Source organism: Sarcophilus harrisii, chromosome 2, assembly GCF_902635505.1.
Source record: "Sarcophilus harrisii chromosome 2, mSarHar1.11, whole genome shotgun sequence".
Classification (NCBI taxonomy): domain Eukaryota; kingdom Metazoa; phylum Chordata; class Mammalia; order Dasyuromorphia; family Dasyuridae; genus Sarcophilus; species Sarcophilus harrisii.
The window spans coordinates 122,967,188-122,989,106 of NC_045427.1; the positions used below are offsets into that span (position 1 = coordinate 122,967,188).

A 21,919-nucleotide genomic window follows, 5' to 3' on the forward strand; every position below is an offset into this window, starting at 1 on the left:
AATGCTAAAAGTGAGAGAAAAGTGTAACTTGTGAAAAAGAGGATAGTGGGAAAGAGAGTTAGAAATTTTAACTGTGAATGTGAATGGGATGTTTTCTCCCATAAAATGGAAGTGAATATCAGCATGGATTTAAAAGCCAGAATCCTACAATGTTTTGTTGTTGTTGTTGTTTGTTTTGTTTTTTTACAAGAACACTTCTAAAGCAGAGAGATACATAGAGAGTAAAGGTAAACAACTGGAGCAGAATCTATTATACTTCAGCTGAAGTAAAAAAAGTAGAGGTGGTGATCCTGATTTCAAACCAAGCAAAAACAAAAATAGATCAAATTAAAGGAATTAAGAAAAGAAACTATATTTTGCTAAAGGATGCCATAGATAATGAAATACTAAATGAAATACTAAACTTATATGCACCAAGTGGTATATCATCCACATAACTAGAAGAGAAGTTACGCAAGTTATAAAAAGAAATAGATGGCAAAACTATTCTAGTGGGGGATCTCAACCTCCCTCTATCAGAATTAAATAAATCTAACCACAAAATAAACAAGAAAGAAGGTAAGGAGGTGAATAGAGTTTTAGAAAAGTTAGATATGATAAACCTTTAAAGAAAGTTGGATGGAGATACAAAGAAAGATAATTTTTCTTGGCAATTCATGGCACCTACCAAAAACAATTATTAAGACATAAAAATCCCACAATCAAATTCAGAAATTCAGAAATAGTAAAAAAGTATATATTTAATGCTCAAGGCAATTGGGAGGCAATAAATGGACTTAAACAGAAGTATCTAGGTAGATGGTATTGTTAATAGTAAGTTTCATGTATTAGGAAGAAAAATTTAGAAGCATGAGGTGAAGTTGTTTTCAATCATACTGAACAAACCAATAGCCTCAGACAAAGAATTGTATGACTGAAATCTACATGTCTAAGTTATACTTACAAAAGATTGAAACCTCTACCGGTAAAAATTTGGAGAAAACTCATCCACCACAGCATGTAACCAACAGGAGCCCAGAAGCAATGAGTACACACAAACTCACAGACCCTTTCAACCAGTGATGGAGGCTGAAGGATATCTTGTCTGAAGAAATTAAGTATTCAAATTCAGCTGACATTTACAAATCCTTACTATATACTAGATTCTGTGCTAAGCTCTGGGGACAGAAAATAGATAAGGAAAGAAAGAAAGAGAAAGAAAAAGGGAAGGAGGGAGGGAGGAAGGAAGGAAGAAAAGAAGGAAGGAAGGAAAGAAAGAAGGAAGGAAGGAAGAAAGGAAGGAAGGAAGGAAGGAAAGAAGGAAAGAAGAAAAGAACGAAGGAAGGAAGGAAACCAACAAAGATCTGCCTCTCTGTAAGTAAGCTTAGAATCTAACAGTGAAAGATAGTACATGCAAGGAAACTGAAAAGAGGTAATAGAAAATGGAAGATTATAACAGAGTATCAGCTGTTGGACAAGATATTCTTGGAACTAAAACCAAAGAGACACTGGTGGAAAATGCAATATTACTTGGAAAATTCGGAGTCCTTTATATGGAAGAAGTTTATTGCTCTTCCTTCTAGCTCTCCAATTAGAGAGGAGAAGCAACTAAGGGAGCTGTAATGGTGTTGAATATCAAAAGTTCATTATAACTGCATGGTGATGAGATTTCAGGTGTTCAGCTTATCTTGGGGCAGGCTAATATTCTTAGAGTGGAAACATAGCAGGGACATTAACAGATATGGATGTATAATGATTCTGCAGTCAGTTGAAGAAAAGTGTGCATGCCTGGAAAAGAGAAAAAAAGTGGTAATGCAGGCAGAGAGGGAAAAGAACATTAAACAATTTAAAAAAGGAAAATTGAGACCCTGACTTGAGTTCAAATCTGGCCTCAGACATTTACTAGTTGTGTGACACTGGGCAAGTCACTTAACCCTATTTTTCTCAGTTTCCTTCTCTGTAAAATGAGCTTGGGAAGGAAATGGCAAAGCAGTCAAATATTTCTGCTATGAAAACCTCAGATAAGGTCACAAAGTGTTACACAGGATAGAACAAAAATAATTTCTATAAGAAACAGAACCTCTGAGAGACCATTCAATTGAATTCTCTGAATTTTATAAATGAGGATCATGGGACTCAGAGATGTCACTTGCTTGAGGTCACACAGCTGCTAAATGGCAAAGAAAGAATTTGAATCCAAGTTCTTTGACTGCAAATCAAATATCCTTTAATAATATCAAATTTGGATACAATTATTAAAAGTGAAGAGAAATTTAGAAGAAAGATTCAAGATATTATAGCAACACATTGCCATGATGACAGTATTAAGAGAGTTTACTAAAACACTGTAGGTCTCCTAGAATAATGGCATTTGGTTTTTAATAAACCAAAAATAATGTAAGAAAATTATTTTAATATTCTGAATAAAGATGAAAAGACTTGATTGAGTAAATGCACTTAACCTCCAGTAATAATAATAATAATAATAATTTCCAAAACAAACATATTTCACAGGGAAAAAAAACCTTCGAATATGAAAGCATAAGCAAAGCAATTTGAATAATATAGTGCAATTCCATTATCATGAATAATCATGGGAGAAAATCTAATCATAGAGAAAATGTATGTTCCAAAAAAGCAAAGGAGCTCAAGAAACAATACAGAAAAATAAATCCTACAAAACTAAAAATGAGATAGCAAGATAGAGGGAGGGAAGAACGGAGCAAGGGAGAGGGGGAAACAGACAGAAAGACAGAAAAATCCAGATACAGAGAGAAAGAAAGGTATTTAATAAGAGCTGTTTCAGTCATTGCTGCAGAAATTAAAAAAGAGAGATGGGCAGATTATTTGGTTTAGAAAGACAATAAAAACAGAAACACAAGAAATTAAAATAAGTACAATTATACAAAAATATTAATGGAACCGATTTTCTTATGTATGAATTTATTGTTGTTGTTTTTAAAAGGTGCAATTGGAGAATAATATAGAGAATAAAAGGGAAAAAATAAAGTAGTGTCATCAAGGCATAAAAGAAACTTAATACTTAAAAACTTACAAGGAGCTTAAAAAATCTGGAAGAGAAAAATAGTGCCTATACTAAATGTCTTATTCACTGTAAGTGAATCAGCAATGGATGTCGGGCAAATAGTTGTGGAAGAAACTGGTGGCAAATTTGAAGTTGTATTACGAAGAAAGGAAAAGAAACAGAGAAGTGGTGGTGATGAACTCCCCAAAAATTCATCCATGAACAGTGAAGAGACAATATTTAATTTAGTCACTCAGTAATGGAGGGAGGGGAGGAGATGGAGCTGTGGAAGACTAGGATAAAAGTCAATGAATGGAAAATTGAGATGAGGAAAGTGTATAATTAAACTATAGTCTTCAAAAAGTAGATACATTTTTGTGGTGGGTTTCTTCTGTGGGGAATTTTCAAATGAATACACTACTTAATCTGAAGAAGGGTTTTACCAATCTGGATTGCCCTATCCCAGCAGAAGAGATATATAAACTATCAAGGGCAGCCATCACCTAGCGTGACAAAGTAGACATAAAGAGAGAGAGATAGGATAATATGGCCTCTAGAACTGAGACAACTGCTACTAAAGGTTGAAACTAAGATGAAATCCCATTATTTGGGGCATGGAACGATTCCCATTACACATGATGTTAAGATCTAAAAAAGGGAATAATATAGAGATGGGACAGAAATATAATAACAGGCCTGCTCATTTGAACATTTTATCCTTGATTAGTGATATTCAAAGATATTGCTAGTATGAGAGGTTAGAACACAGATCATCACAATAAGACAAAGCTGTCAAAGTATTTGAAGCCATGGGTTAGTTTGATCCAGGAAGGGCCCAACTCTGCCTTAAGTAAAGCAGAAGCTGGCCATGGGACTGTTTTCTTTCATAGATTATGTAGATGCTGAGACATTGTAATAGGAGAATTAAAAAAAACAAAATAAAATTTTAAATTATCAAAACCTATATTTTTAATACTAACAAATATAAAAGTTTTTAGCATATTTGAAATTTAATAAAATACTAATAAAATTGCCTTTGTGTCTTTATAAACTTCTTTTCTATTGCATAATTAAATGTTTTATCAGTGTTTTCTGTCTTCTTTTATAATCTCTCACACTATCCACTAACTCTAATCTCAAATATAAGGCTTTTATTATAATTTTGTAATCAAGTAAATTTCATTAATATATTCACTAATGTAATGGTCTGAGGCTTGAGTTGATGCACTGAGGTCCCAAGCCCGTGAGGCTAAATAGTAATTGGACTATACTCTATTAATATACATGCTTGGATAAAGAATAGCCCCCTCCCACTCTCTGTGCAAGTCCTGATGTGTTGTATAGGAAATGACGACTTTGGTGGGTGGAGGCAGAGAGACAGGAAGAGAGGCTGGGAGAGATTGAGCCTGGGTTCTATGCTCGTGGCTGCTGGTCATGTGGCTGCTGGTCTAGCTAGCTTCTTGACTCAGCTGCACACATTGCTATCGCCCATTCTCTTCCACCTCCGATCTTTCTTCACTGAGAATAAAGATTGACGATTTTCCCCTAACCTGAATTCCTGACTCTGGCTGATTTTAAAATACGTGGTCTTCACACACTAATATATACATATTCACTACATCTGAACCTATTACAGTGTTACTTCTTTTTTTTTTTTTTATCATTATCTTTCCATTAACAAAGAAAAAGAAACTGGGCAAAAAAAGGAACAAGAAAACATGAATATTTCTAACTGGAATTGTCTGCTTATCTTCCATTATCCTCCCTTTCTTCACCCAACTTGGACAAAGATCACTGGGTCTCATTTGTGCTCTTTTTAACTCCACCTTCTCATAGTTGTGACCATTCCTTTCCCAAATCTCTCCTTTCTCAACCCCCTGCTTCTTTCCTCTCTTAGTCTATGATTATAATAGTTGGCATTTATATAGCATTTTAGGATTCATGAACCACTTTAACCGTTATTTCATTCCTTACAACACCTCTCTAAGGCAGGTTCTATTATTATTCCTGTTTTAGAGACAGCTGATAGATGTCTAAAGCAGGATTTGAATTGAGATCTTCTAGACTAGAAATACAGTGTCCAATCTTCTTGTACTTCCTAGCTGCTGACTTCCTTAATGTATTTCTACACTACACTAATGGATTTCCACACCAAGCCCTTTGAGTGTGTGTATGAGGGTGTATGTCATGGATATATATATGTATATAGTGCAATCTTTTTGCACTATACATTTGCACTATGAATGTGTGAATGTGTTTTCAACTTCTCTTTTTTCAGTATTTATACCTTTAACATTTGTAAAGCACCTTGCAAACATTACTCCATTTATTCCCACAATCCTGGAAGGTAGATGCTATTATTATCTTCATTTTTAGATGAGAAAATGTATGCAGAAAGAGGCTAAATAACTTAATCAAGATTAAACAGTTTTAAGTGTCTCAGGATGGATTTGAACTCAGTTTTCTATGTTTTCAAATCTAGCCTTCTATCTACTATTCTTTCTCATTCCTCTTTAATAGCTACTGTCTCATTTTTATTTTTCTGATCATGGATTCTAAGGCAATCAAGGATCATGTTCTAATGCAAAATGTATTTAATTATTTAATCAATTAGCTATGACCTGTCCCCAGTTTGTGCTATATTAGATATTCTTAAAATTAAAATAAAATGGATTAGTCTCTTTCCCCATAAGATTTCACCCATTTCATATTATATGGAATGTCCAATAGAATGAAATAGGTGAAAAGATTTTAAAAATGTCCTGTCCTGAATAATGAAAAGGGCTTCTCCATTAAATGTCATCAAAATTTCTGGAGTAGATTTGTCAAGCATCTTCTCCTACTTCTAGCAGGCAGAGCATCCTATATAAGTTCCCAATAAGTTGGCCTCCACTGGCCAGGTTACTTTTAAAATATCAAACTCCTTATTATCATATACTTTAAAAAATCCAGGGTTAAAAAGTTATCACACTATGCATATCCTTTGATAAAGTAATGTTACTACTGGGCTTATATCCCAAAGAGATACTAAAGAAAGGAAAGGGATCTGTTTGTGCCAAAATGTTTGTGGCAGCTCTGTTTGTAGTGGCCAGAAACTAGAAAAGGAATGGATGCCCATCAATTGGAGAATGGTTGGGTAAATTGTGGTATATGAATGTTATAGAATATTATTGTTCTGTAAGAAATGACCAGCAGGATGAATACAGAGAGGCTTGGAAAGACTTACATGAACTGATGCTAAGTGAAGTGAGCAGAGCCAAGAGATAATGATCTCTTGATATACTTCAACAGTGATACTGTATGAGGATGTATTCTGATGGAAGTGGATTTCTTTGACAAAGAGAAGATCTAACTCAGTTTCAATGATCAGTGATGGACAGAAGCAGCTACACCCAAAGAAAGAACACTGGGAAATGAATGTAAACTATTTGCATTTTTGTTTTTCTTCCCAGGTAATTTTTACCTTCAGAATCCAATTCTTCCTGTGCAACAAGAGAACTGTTTGGTTCTACAAACATATATTGTATCCAGGATATACTATGACATATTTAACATGTATAGGACTGCTTGCCATTTGGGGGAGGGGGTGGAGGGTGGGAGGGAAAAATCGGAACAGAAGTGAGTACAAAGGATAATGTTGTAAAAAATCATCCAAGCATGGGTTCTGTCAATAAAAAGTTTTAATTATTAAAATAAATAAATAAATAGGTTAAAAACAAAATCCAGGGTTACTTGTTTTACAATTTATTACCTGTATAACAAACAAAACAATGGCATATTATTTCCAATGGATCAAAGAGAGAAAGATCAAAGACTAACCTTTAATGATCCAGTTCACAGGATGCCAGTTAAAAATTTCTTCTCCAGAATTCCCTTAATGTATTTTGTAAGAATTAGACTTTTTCTCTCAGGAAACATCTCATTAAATTTTCTCCTTGATAGTTATAGCATTCAAACTCTCAAGACAAAAATATTCTCTGTTATTTCTCTTTGTCTTCATGTAGTCTCTCTACTCCCCATCCTAGTACCCAGACTTAGGTCAGAATGAGGATTGATTTGCATCTTTCCTCAAAGAATGCACAGATGACAAACTTTCCTAAAAACTGAATTCATTTTTAAAGATATACTAAAGTTATTCAAGTCATGTGGAAAAGGCTACTGAATTTGGCATGACACTTAAATTCTCCTTTATGTAACAATTTGAAATAGGGTATGTCACGTATTCTTTTAATGTTTCAATCTTTTCACTTTGCCTTTTTGTTTCTAATTGTATCACTGAACTTTGGATTAGTTTGCTCCATTCTGTTTTTTTTTTTCCCCAGGATATCTGTTACATACTGAAAAATTTCTCACCTCCTCTCCAGTATAATCCATTGGCTTTCTGTCACCTCTAGGATCAAATACAAAATCCTCCATCTGTTAAAGACCTTCACAACTTGATTTCCTTCAATTTTTCTAGTCTTCTTAAACTGTATTCTCCTGCTCCTCTTCTCATCTGTTATGTATCTTGAAATTCAGTGACACTGGTTTTCTTGCTGTTACCCAAACAAGACACATAATTTCCCAGATCCAGGCAATTTCTCTGACTATCCTCCATTGCCAGAAATACTTTCCCAACTCTTCTTTGCCTTCTGGCTTCCCTGCTTTCCCTGTCTTCTTTCAAGTTCCAGCCAAAATCTCATTTTCTATGAGAAGTCTTACCTAATGCACCTTACTATTTACTACTACTGATTTCTTCCATTTTTATTGCATACAAATTATTTGTACATAATTAATATTGTTTTCCCCATTTAGCCTATGAGTCTTCAGCTGTTCTTTGTATCCTTAGCACATGGCATGGTACCTGGTACATCACAGGTATTTTACAAATGCTTATCAGCTTATTGCCTGATTTGTGTAAGCTATACCTTCTTCCTTTATTTGTTCTAATTTCATTCTTTATTTCTATTTTTCCTTTCATTTTTGAGTGAGCTTTTAGAGATTTGTGGCTAATCTAGGTTTCTTCTCTTTGGGGAGGGAAGAAGGGAAAGGAAAGTAATCTACCTATAAAAATAGTTAGGTAGCATATTTGTAGTTATAGCATGTAATTTCCCTCTGGGATTGTATTTTAGGATTTTTTTAATCCATGTAATTTCTTCATTACTCTGTTCTAACAAGTTTCATTTAAAAGTACAGGATAATGCTATCTTCAGATATGATCTTTGAAAGCAACCCCTGTTCTATCTTCAATACTTTAAAGCAGTCTTCAGGCTTACTTCTAGAAAGGATCGTTGATGTTTTACTTTTGTTCCAGAAGTGGTTTTCAGGGAAACCAGATATGACTAGAATTTTTCACATCTCTACCTTTTATAGAAGTCCATAAGTAAGAACTAAAGCCAATGAAGCATTCCCTACAAAAATATAAAGTACCCACAAAATAAATTAGTCATAAACTACCAAAGAGAGGAAAACACACATACACATAAACACATGTGCATGCATATACACACACCACCAATACCACCATCATCACCACCATCACAAGAGCAAAAATAACAAAAACAAAAAAGTGGTAAAGATGAAATTACAAGTAAATAAGATCAAATGTTTAAAAATGCCAAATTATTCTCATATATTCCAATGGAATCAAAATCAGAAAGAAAGGTGCCAAACACATCAAAATGTTGATATGTCTTTTCATGCAAGGAAAAAAAACTGTAATGAAGCCCATCTATAGGTGAAGGTTAAACACGTTATAATACATAAATTAATAGGCTATCACTATGTCTTAAGAAACAATATGCATAGTCAAGCACAATGAATTCCTGTATTACTTATGTCCTAAAAATGTTTCATTCTGCATCTTAAGTCCTTCAGCTCTCTGTCACAAAATAGGTAGCATGAATCAATGAAATTTCAATAAAAAGAAAGGCAAACTTTCTATAAACTAGTCAGTGGACCATGGGAAGACATCTATAAATGTAATAAAAAGAAAGTAAAACCAGAAAAACAATGTATGCTATAATTATAATATTATAAACGAAATGAATGAAAAAATTGAAACTGAATGTTGTGTTTCTATAGCAATCAAAAAGGTTGGCACTAAAAACAAAGAAGCTTAGAAAATGAATCCTATTCTAAACTTTGCAGAAGTAGTTAAAGATGCATGTGCAGTATTGTATTTACATTTAGATTTAATTGCGGCATTGGATAGGTTTACTGATTTGTTTTATTTTTATCTTCTAAAAGTCTTTTATATAAGGGATGGTTCACTTGATCATAGATTAATTATTCAGGGCTTCTTGAAAACTTTTTCCACTTTTTTGCCCAAAAAATTTTTACATGACATCAAGTATACAGCAATATAAAATTAGCTATATAAACCAAATATTTATTGAAAATAAATCATAATTTAACAATTTCCACATTCTGTTACAAGACCCCACATGGAATGGTAAATCACAGTTAAAGAAGCTGGAGTTGTAATATATACATAAAGTATGGTTATATAAAATATATGAATTTTAAAATGAAGAAAAAGCATAAACCTAACAATTATAACTTTATATGTAAATATAGTATACAATTCAACAAGTGAAACAATAGCAACATGGGTGAAAAATAAAAATAAAAAATAACTTCTATGCAAGAACAATGCACATCAAAAAGTTAAATCCTTCATAAAATTAAAATAAGAGTAGAAAGAAATTGATTTTACCAAAGATGATTCAAAAAAAGCAAAGTTTAAAATCATGCTACCAAATAATATATAAATCTATTCAGTATGGATGGAAAATGGAGAGGCATTAATTGGAGGTAGAATTGTGGCATTTATTGTTTATATGAAGGACATTATATTCAAGATAAAAAAATATCAGATACAATATGAAACTAAGATCCAATTCCTATGAGATATATAAAGGAGTTCACCCCCTTTTTATAGCTTTTTATTTACAAAACATATCCATGGGTAATTTTTCAAGATTGACCCTTGCAAAACCTTCTGTTCCAAATTTCCCCCTCCTTCCCCACTCCCTCCCCTAGATGCAGGTAGCCCAATACATGTTAAAAATGTTAAAATATATATTAATCCAATATATGCATACATATTTATACAGTTATCTTGCTCCACAAGAAAAATTGGATCTAGAAAGAAAAAAAAATCTGAGAAGGAAAACAGAAAGAGTAAGAATGCTATGCTGTGGTTCACACTTAGTTCCCATAGTTTTCTCTGAGTGTAGATGGCTCTCTTCATTACTGAACAACTGGAACTAGTTTGAATCATTTCAGTGTTGAAGAGAGCCACATCCCATCAGAATTGATCATCGTATGGTCTTCTTGTTGTCATGTATAATGATCTCCTGATTCTGTTCATTTCAATTAGTATCAATTCATGTGAGTCTCTCCAGGCCTTTCTGAAATCATCATGTTGGTCATTTCTTATAGAACAATAATATTCTATAACATTCATATACCATAATTTATCTGAATAAATTCTCCAACTGATGGGCATCCACTCAGTTTGCAGTTTCTAGCCACTACAAAGAGGGCTGCCACAAACATTTTTGTACATGTGGATCCCTTTCCTTCCTTTAAGATCTCTTTGGGATATAATCCAAGTAGAAACACTGCTGGGTCAAAGGGTATGCACAGTTTGATAACTTTTTGAGCAAAGTTCCAAACTGCTCTCCAGAATGGTTGGATCTGTTCAAAGTTCCAAAAACAATGTATCAGTGTCCCTGTTTTCCCACATCCCTCCAACATTCATTATTATCTTTTCCTGTCATCTTAGTCAATCTGACAGGTGTGTAGTGGTATCTCAGAGTTGTCTTAGTTTGCATTTCTCAAATCAATAGTGATTGGGAGCACGTTTTCATGTGACTACAAATAGTTTCAATTTCTTCATCTGAAAATTGTCTGTTCATATCCTTTAATCATTTATCAATTGGAGAATGGCTTGAACTATTATAAATTTGAGTCAATTCTCTATATATTTTAGAAATGAGGTTTTTATCAAATTCTTTTGATGTAAAAATGTTTATTGCTTCCCTTCTAATCTTGTCCGCATTAGTTTTGTTTGTACAAAAACTTTTTAGCTTAATATAATCAAAATTATCTATTTTGTGATCACTATTGATTTCTAGTTCTTCTTTGGTCACAAATTCCTTCCTCCTCCACAGGTCTGTGAGGTAAACTAACAGAGTAAACTCTTAATAAATGTTTGTTGACTAAATTCAATAGAAGCTTTTATCCAATTGTTTCCATGTAGTCTTTGTCAAAAACTTCTCCAATAAAATTTTCTCTCGGTTTTATTAGAGATTGGCTTTCTATTTGTATTATTTTGTTGAATTTCTTTAGTACTACATTCCACTGTCATTTCTGAGCCTTAAGAAGCCACTGCAGTTTTAGTACTTAAGCACAGATGTGCTATAATTTTCATTGGAGGTGAGAGTTTCTTGATTCTGAATGCCATACACTGATAAAACATATATTTATTTGGTATATTGAGGGCTCTTTTTTCATTTTTGGAGATGGCAGCTACAGGTCTGGAGTCAGCTGAACTCTCCAGTGAAAATTTCAAAATACCTGAGTTCAAATTTGGCCTAAGATTTTTACTGGCTGTGTGACCTTCCATGTAAGTCATTTAACCCTGTTTGCCTCAGTTTCTTCATGATGAGCAAGAGAAGAAAATACCAAAGTACCCCACTATCTATTCCAAGAAAACGTCTTGGATAGTATGGCCCATGATGTCATAATGTTTGCCTGGTTCGCCTCACTTGCATTTGTATCAGTTCATTTCTGAATATATTCTGCTCATCATTTCTTAGAAGAATATGGTATCACAATTTTCTGCTAATTTTCTGCAAAATTGCCTCTATTATGAATACTTTTTTCCTCCCTCTTGGTTTGTTGCTTTTATTTATTTTAGTTAATTTCTTTTAACTTTAAGATTATAGAGAATGACAGTTTGAACACAATCCCTTACATAGGATTTTCCTCTAACATTCAAGATTCATATTTTTTAAAGAATATAACAAAAAGTGTTAGAGGAAATTTAAAACATAACCTTGAATGTTAATGATCTGAATTCTGCAATGAAAATTTCAAAATTCATTAAAAATAAGAACTCAACAAAATATCACATAAAAGGATCAAGCATCAAGGCAATAAAAGAACCCACATGTGCAAAAATGTTTGTAGCAGCCCTTTTTGTACTGGCAAGAAACTGGAAATTGAGTGCAGGCCCCTCAGATGGAGAATGGTGAATAAGTTAGAGTATATGGATGTTATGGAATATTATTGTTTTATAAGAAATTATCACCAGAATGATTTTAGAAAGACTTGGACTTACATAAACTGATGCTGAGTAGAATCAAAAGAACATTGTACACAACAACAAGATTATGAATGATCAATTCTGATGGACTTGACTCTTTTCAACAGTGAGGTGATTCAAGTCAATTCCAATAGATTTGGGATGGAGAGAGCCATCTATAACCAGAAAGAGGACTGTGGGGACTGAATGTGAATCACAACATAGTATTTTCATCTTTTTGTTGTTTGTTTGCTTTTTTGTTTTATTTTTTCCTTTTTGATCTGATTTTTGTTGTGCAACATGATAAATGTGGAAATGTGTAGAGAAGAATTGCACATATTTAACATATATTGGATTACTTGCTGTCTAGGGAAAGGGGTGGGGTAAGGAGGGAGAAAAACATTTGGAACACAAGGATATCTTGGAACAATTATTTTTTTCAGTCTGTAAACATTTTTTAAGTATCTTCCATGAGGCAAGTATTGTGCTTTTCTTCAATTGATCAAAAACATTTGCTTAAAATCAAAAAGCAACATTATTTTAATTTTCACAATAAAATCAGAAATAACTCAAGAATATCCACTACATTTATTACTATTTTATATAATATTTTAAATGATAGCTATAGCAATGAGAATAAAAAATTAAGAGAATAACTATTAGCAACAAAAGACAAAATATTTGTTTTTGCAAGTACTACTTACTAAGAAACCCTCAGAAAATTGATTTTAAAAAACTAATCAAAGCAATTAATTGCTTCATTAAAGCAACAGCATTAAAAATTTTATAAAACATTGATATTGTTTTACAGTACCAAAAAGCATAGCAAGGAAAAAAACTAGTAAAATAAAATAAATAGGAAATTATTACATAACATATAAAGTAGTTGGGATTTATCCTACTAAACCACATACAAAGGAATTATATAATTAGAATTATAAAATAATTTTTATGGAAATGAAGGATGACCTAAATAATTGGAGCTGGAGAAGGAAATGGCAAACCACTCCAGTAGCTTTGCCAAGAAAACCCCAAAGGAGATAATAGAGACTTGTTAGACTGAAAAAAATGACTCAAAAGCAAAACCAAAAGAAAATTAATTGGAATTATTTCTGAGGCTTTTCCATGCCCAAAATATTAACAACTTGATACTAATTAATTAGTTCACAGATATAAAAATTTACATTAAAGAACAAAGCAGCAAGAATTTCAAGGGAAATTATGAAAAAAAGTAAAAGTGGTGATGAACATTACTGAATCTCAAATTATTTCATAAAGCAATTATCAAAAGTACCTGGTTATGTTTGAAATGGGACAAGTATACCATAGGAATATAGTAGTAAGAGAATGCAATAAGGAAACATATAAAGAAGGCCAGTATCTAATAAAGTAAAGAACATAAATTATTGAAAAGATATTTAATGAGAAGTACACAGAAAAAAAAAAGTTTCAAGTTAATTGAAGTAAACATTTACTAAGAGTATGATCGAGTATGCTAAGTGCTAAGAATGTAAATACAAGGGTAAAGAAGAACCTTAAGTTTTAATAAAGTAAGAAAACATATAAAAGAAATCTGGAGAAAGGGGGAGGGAAGATGAAGGTACCTGACTCCCAAGTGGTATAAAGAAAGTTCTGTGAACATATCATCAATGCAGTCTGGAGAGCAATAAAGATATAATTTTCCTAGTTCACTCCCTTAAATTTATAGATATTAAAATGAACCACCTAAACTGAGAGAAAGGATAAAGAGACAGCCATTTCCAACCTGTGAAATGATCCAGGGATGGATGGAGTTTCAGACTGAAAAGGTTTCTACAGTATGATAGACAGAAAATAGCTTTAGACAAATAATTTATACCATATAGCACAATTAATTCCAAATGGAAGAATGAGTTAAATATAAAAAGTACAAAAATTCAAGGAGAAAAAAGTCTTATGATAAAAATCATAGGGTGTAGAAGAATTAATATTTATATAAGGAACAGAAGAAAATATAACAAGCTAATAGCAAAATAGGTAGTTTTTATTGTATAATATTTAAAACTTTGGCCTAGAAAAACAGATTGAAGAATTGAAAGTACTGATGAGAAAAAGTTGACTTCAAAGATATCTGAGGAAAATTTTGACTTGAAAAATACATGAATATTTGAAAAATCTTTTGGGGATAAGAATCATTCTCCCAAGTCATAATTGTCAAGTCATATGAAGAAATGATTTTACAGAGAAGAAAAAGAAAACGTGAACAACCTTTTGAAGAAATTCTCCAGTTATTACTAATGTAACAGAAGTAATTAGGTGGTATAGTGGAAACAGCACCAGTTCTGGAGTTAGAAATATCTGAGGTCAAATATGGCATTAGACACTTACTAGCTGTGTGACCCTAGGCAAGTCACTTAATCCTGTGTACTTCAGTTTCCTCTTCTGTAAAATGAACTGAAGTAAATTGCAAACCATTTCTGTATCTCTGCCTAGAAAAGCTCAAAAGGAGTTACTAAATAGTTGGATATGACTAAACAATAATAACCAAAAAGGAGGATGGAAGAGCTTTGTTGAACATTTCTAGATCACCTAAAATGTAAACACCCTACTTCCGGGAGAAAACATTCTAATTTCCCTATAACATGGATAACAGTAACCTCTTTTCATAGACTATGTCTTAAAATAACCAGAATGAGGGAATCTTCCTCTTTTCCTGCAATATCCAGAAAAGAAGATTCTTTAGATCCATAGCACAAATACATATATTGAACTTCTTTCTCTCCCTCCTCCCTTTCATCCTGTAATCCTGAGAAAAGGATGTGGGGATTTTGTTTTGGTTGTTTTGTGTGTCTTTTTTTTTCAGTAATAAACTAAAGGAACTGAAATTATCTGGAGAAGCTATTCTTCATACATATAAATAACTGAAATATTTTATGATTGGATTGGGGATTTCATTTGTATAGGGAATGGCTAGTGAAGAATAATGCACACAATATCATAGACTTTTGATGTGCTGATTACTTTATTGAATAGTATTTTTAAAAATTGTTTACTCTATATTGTACATAGTAACAGCAAAATTGTCAATGATCAACTTAGTTCTTCACAGTAATACAGTGACCCAAGACAATTTCAAATGGCTTGTGATGGGAAAATACTATACAAACACACAGAAAGTGAATTCAGATTGGAGCATATCATTTTACTTTATTTTTATAGTTTATTTCTTTTGCTTTGTTTCCTCTTTCACAATATAGCTAATATATAAATATATTTACATGATTGTACATATATAACATATCAAATTGCTTACTATCTTGGGGACTAGGGCAGGAGAAAATTTATAATTCATTTTAAAAGTAATGTTAAAATTGTCTTTAAATAATAGAAAAATAAAATGCTATTCAAAAAGGAGAAAAATGTAGGATAAGACATTAAAAAATAATTTTTGATACAAGTTTTGAGGAGTAGGGACATATTGAGAAATGAAGCATAAAATTGATCAATTCTTTTTAAAAGGCAATGAGGTCTTGAGGTAAAGTGGGGGCTCTACGAGTAAAGAAAAAAAAATAAGTAATACCAATAACTTTGATAAAATCAATGAATTGACCACTGTTTTGATATGAAAGGGAGCAGGGGGCAGTGAGGTATAATAAAGAGCAGAAAATGATTCCAGAACTGTCTCTATCACTTGCATTCAATTCACACACATGTCAGAACATCACCCTTGTGATGACTTTGATCCTTTTTTAAAATGAAGCACAAACAACACTAGACTGTGGGGACTGACAAAAATAGTCCTGTCAAAAAGAAATTCAATACCCATACATTTAGGGTAGGGGCAAAGACCAAAAGTTCAGTTTTGTACATTTTAAATTCCAATAAAATATTTTTTGAAATTGTACAGATAGTTGATGATCTATTAGAGTTAAGGAGAGAGAGTGGGATTAGATATAGAAATCTGAGTCTTCAAATTAAGGAAGACAATTAGACAGTACTATATCAAACTAGCAAAGCTAAAATTTAAATCATCTGTGTTAACAAATAGTGAACTCCAAAAACGGAAGGTTATATGTACTGTCACAAACTCTGTATTAGGTGATTTGGCTCACATTCTCCTCATAGGAGAAGATAATGTGGGGTATTATGGGAGAAGTGTTTTTTATCAAAGCAAAATGTGTCAAAATAATTGACAAAAATAAATATAACGAGGGGAATGAAACATTGTACACGGTTATCTCCAAGATTGTTTTTGATACTGGCATACTATGAATTTGAGCATGTCATGTGTATCTTAAAGCACTCATTAGAAACATTTTCACTTGATTGTTGGAGGGGATGTGGGAAAACTGGGACATTGATGCATTGTTGGTGGAGTTGTGAATGAATCCAACCATTCTGGAGAGTAGTTTGGAACTATGCTCAAAAAGTTATCAAACTGTGCATACCCTTTGATCCAGCAGTGTTACTATTGGGCTTATATCCCAAAGAGATTATAAAGAAGGGAAAGGGACCTGTATGTGCACGAATGTTTGTGGCAGCCCTCTTTGTAGTGGCTAGAAACTGGAAACTGAGTAGATGCCCATCAGTTGGAGAATGACTGAATAAATTGTGGTATATGAATATTATGGAATATTATTGTTCTGTAAGAAATGACCAACAGGATGATTTCAGAAAGGCCTGGAGAGACTTACACAAACTGATGCTGAGTGAAATGAGCAGAACCAGGAGATCATTATATACTTCAACAACAATACTATATGATGAACAGTTCTGATAGACCTGGCCATCCTCAGCAACGAGATCAACCAAATCATTTCTAATGGAGCAGTAATGAACTGAACTAGCTATGCCCAGAAAAAGAACTCTGGGAGATGACTAAAAACCATTACATTGAATTCCCAATGCCTATATTTATGCCCACCTGCATTTTTGATTTCCTTCACAAGCTAATTGTACAATATTTCAGAGTCTGATTCTTTTTGTACAGCAAAATAACGTTTTGGTCATGTATACTTATTGTGTATCTAATTTATATTTTAATATATTTAACATCTACTGGTCATCCTGCCATCTAGGGGAGGGGGGTGGGGGGTAAGAGGTGAAAAATTGGAACAAGAGGTTTGGCAATTGTCAATGCTGTAAAGTTACCCATGCATATAACCTGTAAATAAAAGGCTATTAAATAAAAAAAAAAAAAAAAAAAAAAGGAAGACCGGGCTCATTAACTGTATTAGTCAGTCGTGTGAACCTGGGATGTTTTGGCTTCCTTTCTTAATTTATGCCACATTTATTTAAAAGTCTTTGACATTTATGAGTTGTAAATTTTTAATAAAATAACTTTTAAAACAGTAAACATCATCTATATGTGTATACATATTATAAATATGTATATGCATATGGATTCATATATGTATATGTACCTGAACAATACATATATACACATCCAGATATATGTATATATAAATTATGTGGGTATATGTATATGGGTATTTTTGTAATAATTTAAAGCTTATCAAATATTTTATCTTTCCACAAATATTCCATGAATTGTGTAGTATGCAATTATTGCAAACACATTTTTTTAATAGGAAAGTGAGATGCCATGCTTTCAGTGACTTGTTCAAATACATATAGCTGTTAGGTGTAAAGACGGTATTTAAACATCCTCTTTTAACTCTACATCTAATGCTTTCTTAGACTTCCATTCTAATCATTCATTGATGTGGCTAGATGTGGAGTTCAAAAATAACCAGATAATTGACACATGTTCAGAGTCACTTTGTAGTATGAATAAATAGTTTGTAAAGCATTTCAATATCCTGTCTGAATGCATCATGTTCTCATTTCTCCTCCAGTCCTGTTGGAAGCTGTTCAGGAATTGAAGACAAAACTCTTCCTATCGATTTGCTCTTCAATGCTTTCTTTGCCTTTTATTTTGGATTGCGAGTAAGTAAGATACTAAAAAGAGTATTATTGTCATAGAGGTTTCAGTACAATCATGACATGAGCCGTTTTTGTAAAAGAAAAATCTATTTAGATGATTTAAGCATAATATTTTCCAGAATATGCTTCATTCTTAAAGTAGTAGATCTACTCAACCCCAAACCTAGCAAACTTTGAAAAAAAATTGCTGATATAGAATTTCATTTTTTGTTCAACAAATAGCATGTATGTATTTTCTGTTTAGAAAAATTGAGAATTAAAAAGGTTACTTTGTTTACCTTGAAATTGTTATGAGGATCAAGCTTAGTAATTATGTATGTGACTTTCACAACTTTAAGTTATTTTCAGTAACTTCTCTGAGTCTCTGTTTCTTTATTTGTAAAAATAATAGGACAGATTTCAATGTTATCTAAGATCCCTCTTTGGTCTCAAGCCATATTCCTATAAACAAATAGTAAAGTGGTTTATCAGCTATACAATATAGTTCTAAGGAGCTGTTAATATCATTTTATGCTTTTTGTCCTGTTGTCTTGGTTCATTGTTGGTTTCCCAACTAGATAATTAATTCCTAATGATAATAACACATTTCTAGAAAACTTTCCTGAGAATATCATGTGAGATATATGATAAGATTAGCATTATATCCATTTTATAAGGTGAGAAAATTAAGGATTAGAAAGTTTAAAGGCATTGTCTTAGTGTCTTAAGTGTTAGAACAGCTCCTCAAACCCAGATCTACTTACCTTCAACACTATATTGTTCCCACTTCATTAATCACTTATCATAATGTTTTCCCCATATATCTATCTATATATATATAGAGAGAGATAGATAGATATATATCTAGATAGATAGATAGATAGATATAGGTATACACACATATATGTATATATGTACATTTTATGTTAAGAAAGATTTAGATCAGATAATTTCTAATGGTCCTTTCCATCTCTAAATATATAACCCTCTGATCCTAAACAAAACAAACAAATAATATATCTCAGCTTAAGTATTTCACTGTTGGGAAAATATTTGGTTAATATAAGCTATTTGGTGGTATTGATACTTTTGTTATTGTGTGTTTTGGGTTTTGTTCTATTTGTTTTGGCACATAAGTTGATATTTATTCTGCACAATAGAAAATGTAAAACCAATGCAAATAATTCTTAATATTCTATAGATAATGTACCAAAAATAGATAAATGACTCAAAGTATTTCTTAAACAATCAATATAATACTTCTCAGCACTCAATGAATCCCATTGCTCTAGTGTCCTAAAGTGAAAATGTTCTCATAGTCTCATGGTGCCACCCTGTGTTTGTACTTCCCTCAGAAGGGGAATGAACAAGAATTGCTAGTGAAGTAGTTTCCTAAAATCTGGGGAAATCTCACTTTCCATATAAATACAGGCAAACCCTCTAGACAAATTGAATCACCACATGGTTTGTCCTTGCCTTGAAAAGGAAAGGAACTTAATCTCTCTAGATAGACAGCGTCCTAGCATTACAATGAGTTTCATTTTTGCTCTGTAGAGAATTAACAAAAATCCCATTTGATAATTCTATTATGTAAGCTTGAAAGTTCCCCAGAAGGAAAATAAACATTTAGCAGTCTAAATGTCACTGTCATTGTTTTTGTAAATGCATTTTAGCAATTTTTTTCATTTTTATCTCATCTACATTTTCTATTGTATCCTTCACCTCAATTTCTACCAGGGAAGACTCCTTTATAACAAAAAATAAAATAAACAACAGGGGACCAATTGGGAGGCTGAGAGTGTATAGTTAGAACACCTAACTAACAGCTCATATATAGCTTTTCTGTGAATTGCTCCACATCTATAGTTACCTGTTTCTGCAAAAAAGCAGTTATTGTTCAGTAATTTCAGTTTATATCCAACGCTTTATGATGCCATCAGGAGTTTTTTTGGCAAATATGCTGAAATGATTTGCCATTACTTTCTCTAGGAAACTAAGGTAAACAGAGGTAAATGACTTTCCCAGTGTCACACATCTTGTAAATGTCTGAAGCAAGAATATCTCAGGAAATTAACTCTTTCTTATCTTAAGCCTGGCACTCTATCCACTGTACCACCCAGCTTCCTGAAAAAAAAGAAAAAGTAGGGGGAGATGTTCTGTCCTGTTTTCTTCTCCTAGTACCAGACTTGTTTTGAGTTGGACTTGACTCAGGCCAGTTTCCTGGTAGTTTAAGTTTGATGCTGGAACAAAATGAGTCACTCCTAGATGCCTAAAAAAGTAAATTAATTATTTAAGTTTTAAATTTAATTAAATTTAAAAATTAATTTTTTTAATTTAACAACATCCTATCAGAAAAAAAAAAAAAACTATTTAACAGCTAAGGCTCTGAGGACACCTGAAATTGTTTCACATGAAACTCTCTTGCCTTAGTTGCTTATCCTGAACTATCGGTCAAATACTAGCTGCTCTTGGGACCTATTTTGTACAGGAGTGATGTCAATAATATGAGTTTATAGTCATTTGAAGCAACCAAATCTAGAGGATGTTTTGAATACTTTTAAAATGTAAACTAATGTAATTTTCAGGTAGGTGGGAGAGGAGCTGGAATGCGTGTTGGGAAGAGGTTATGATTGTACCTTCTACACTTGGCCAAGATATTTTTCCAGCATTCAATCTCAATTGTTTTGCTCTATTTTCTTTCCATTTACATTGTTATTAATATTTTATATTGCTTTTCTGACTGCTACATTTAAAGTCTTCCCAGTCTACTCTGAAATTTTTATATTCACTGTTCCTGCACAGCAATATCCTATTACATTCTTATACAACGAGTTAGCCATTCCCTTGTTGATGTATTGTGGTTACCAACTCTTTACAGACTACTTGTGTCCATCCTGTGGCAGAGCCTTCTGAGCTGTTATTGGTCTGATCAGCCATAGTCAAGTGAACTGACCTTCTCTCCCACATAATGATATAATTTTGATAATGTTTGGGAACGAGGGACAACAACCAAGTTACCATGGATGCTCTAGAGGAGTTCTTAATATAGGTCCATAAATTTGCATGTTGTAATTGTTGTTTTAGTATTTTCATATCTATATTTTAATATGATTAATTTTCTTTGTGATCCTATGCATTTTATTTTATAAATGTAAAAGCACTACTCTGAGAATGAATATGTAGACTTAAACAGCCCAACCCAGAGTCCATGATAAAAAAAAATGGGCTAAAACCCCTACTCTAAATTGCATCATTGTCATCATTAGGATTGTTTAAAAAAAGATAGGAAGGGTACAATTGCATAGAAACACGCATTTGATTTGGTGCAGCATATGTATATTGGCATGTTAACTCCATCACTGATTTCTATAATAATTTGCAGCTGATCATTTCACTTTTCTTGACCTTGGTTTTTTTCATCTGTGAAACATAAATACTGTTTGTACCACGGTTTCAAAAGATTTCTGTGAGAAAGCATAGCATAAATTTTAGAGACCACAAGGTATCATGAACAGAGGGCTGATTTTAGCTTCCTACATTTTTAATGTGGACAAGACCTGTGTCCCAGTTCTTCCTCTGACACAGAGTTTCTCAATGGCCCAGGAAGCTCTCCAAAATTAAAAGATGTAGATCAGGAGCTATTTTGTATTGTTAACATAAATTTCCTTTAATGAGAATTTCTTATATCAAAAGCTCCAAACATTTTTAATCATACA

General features: G+C 32.6%; 1 protein-coding gene across 3 annotated transcripts in view; it reads left to right on the top strand.

Annotated features, from left to right (window-relative positions):
• Positions 1–21,919, top strand: part of KCNU1 (potassium calcium-activated channel subfamily U member 1) — a 281,023-nt gene that overhangs the window by 40,340 nt on the left and 218,764 nt on the right. For all 3 annotated transcript variants that reach the window (XM_031950682.1, XM_031950683.1, XM_031950684.1), the window contains exon 4: positions 18,137–18,227. In XM_031950682.1, coding sequence (XP_031806542.1) covers positions 18,137–18,227 — 91 coding nt within the window. The remainder of the gene's footprint in view (positions 1–18,136; positions 18,228–21,919) is intronic.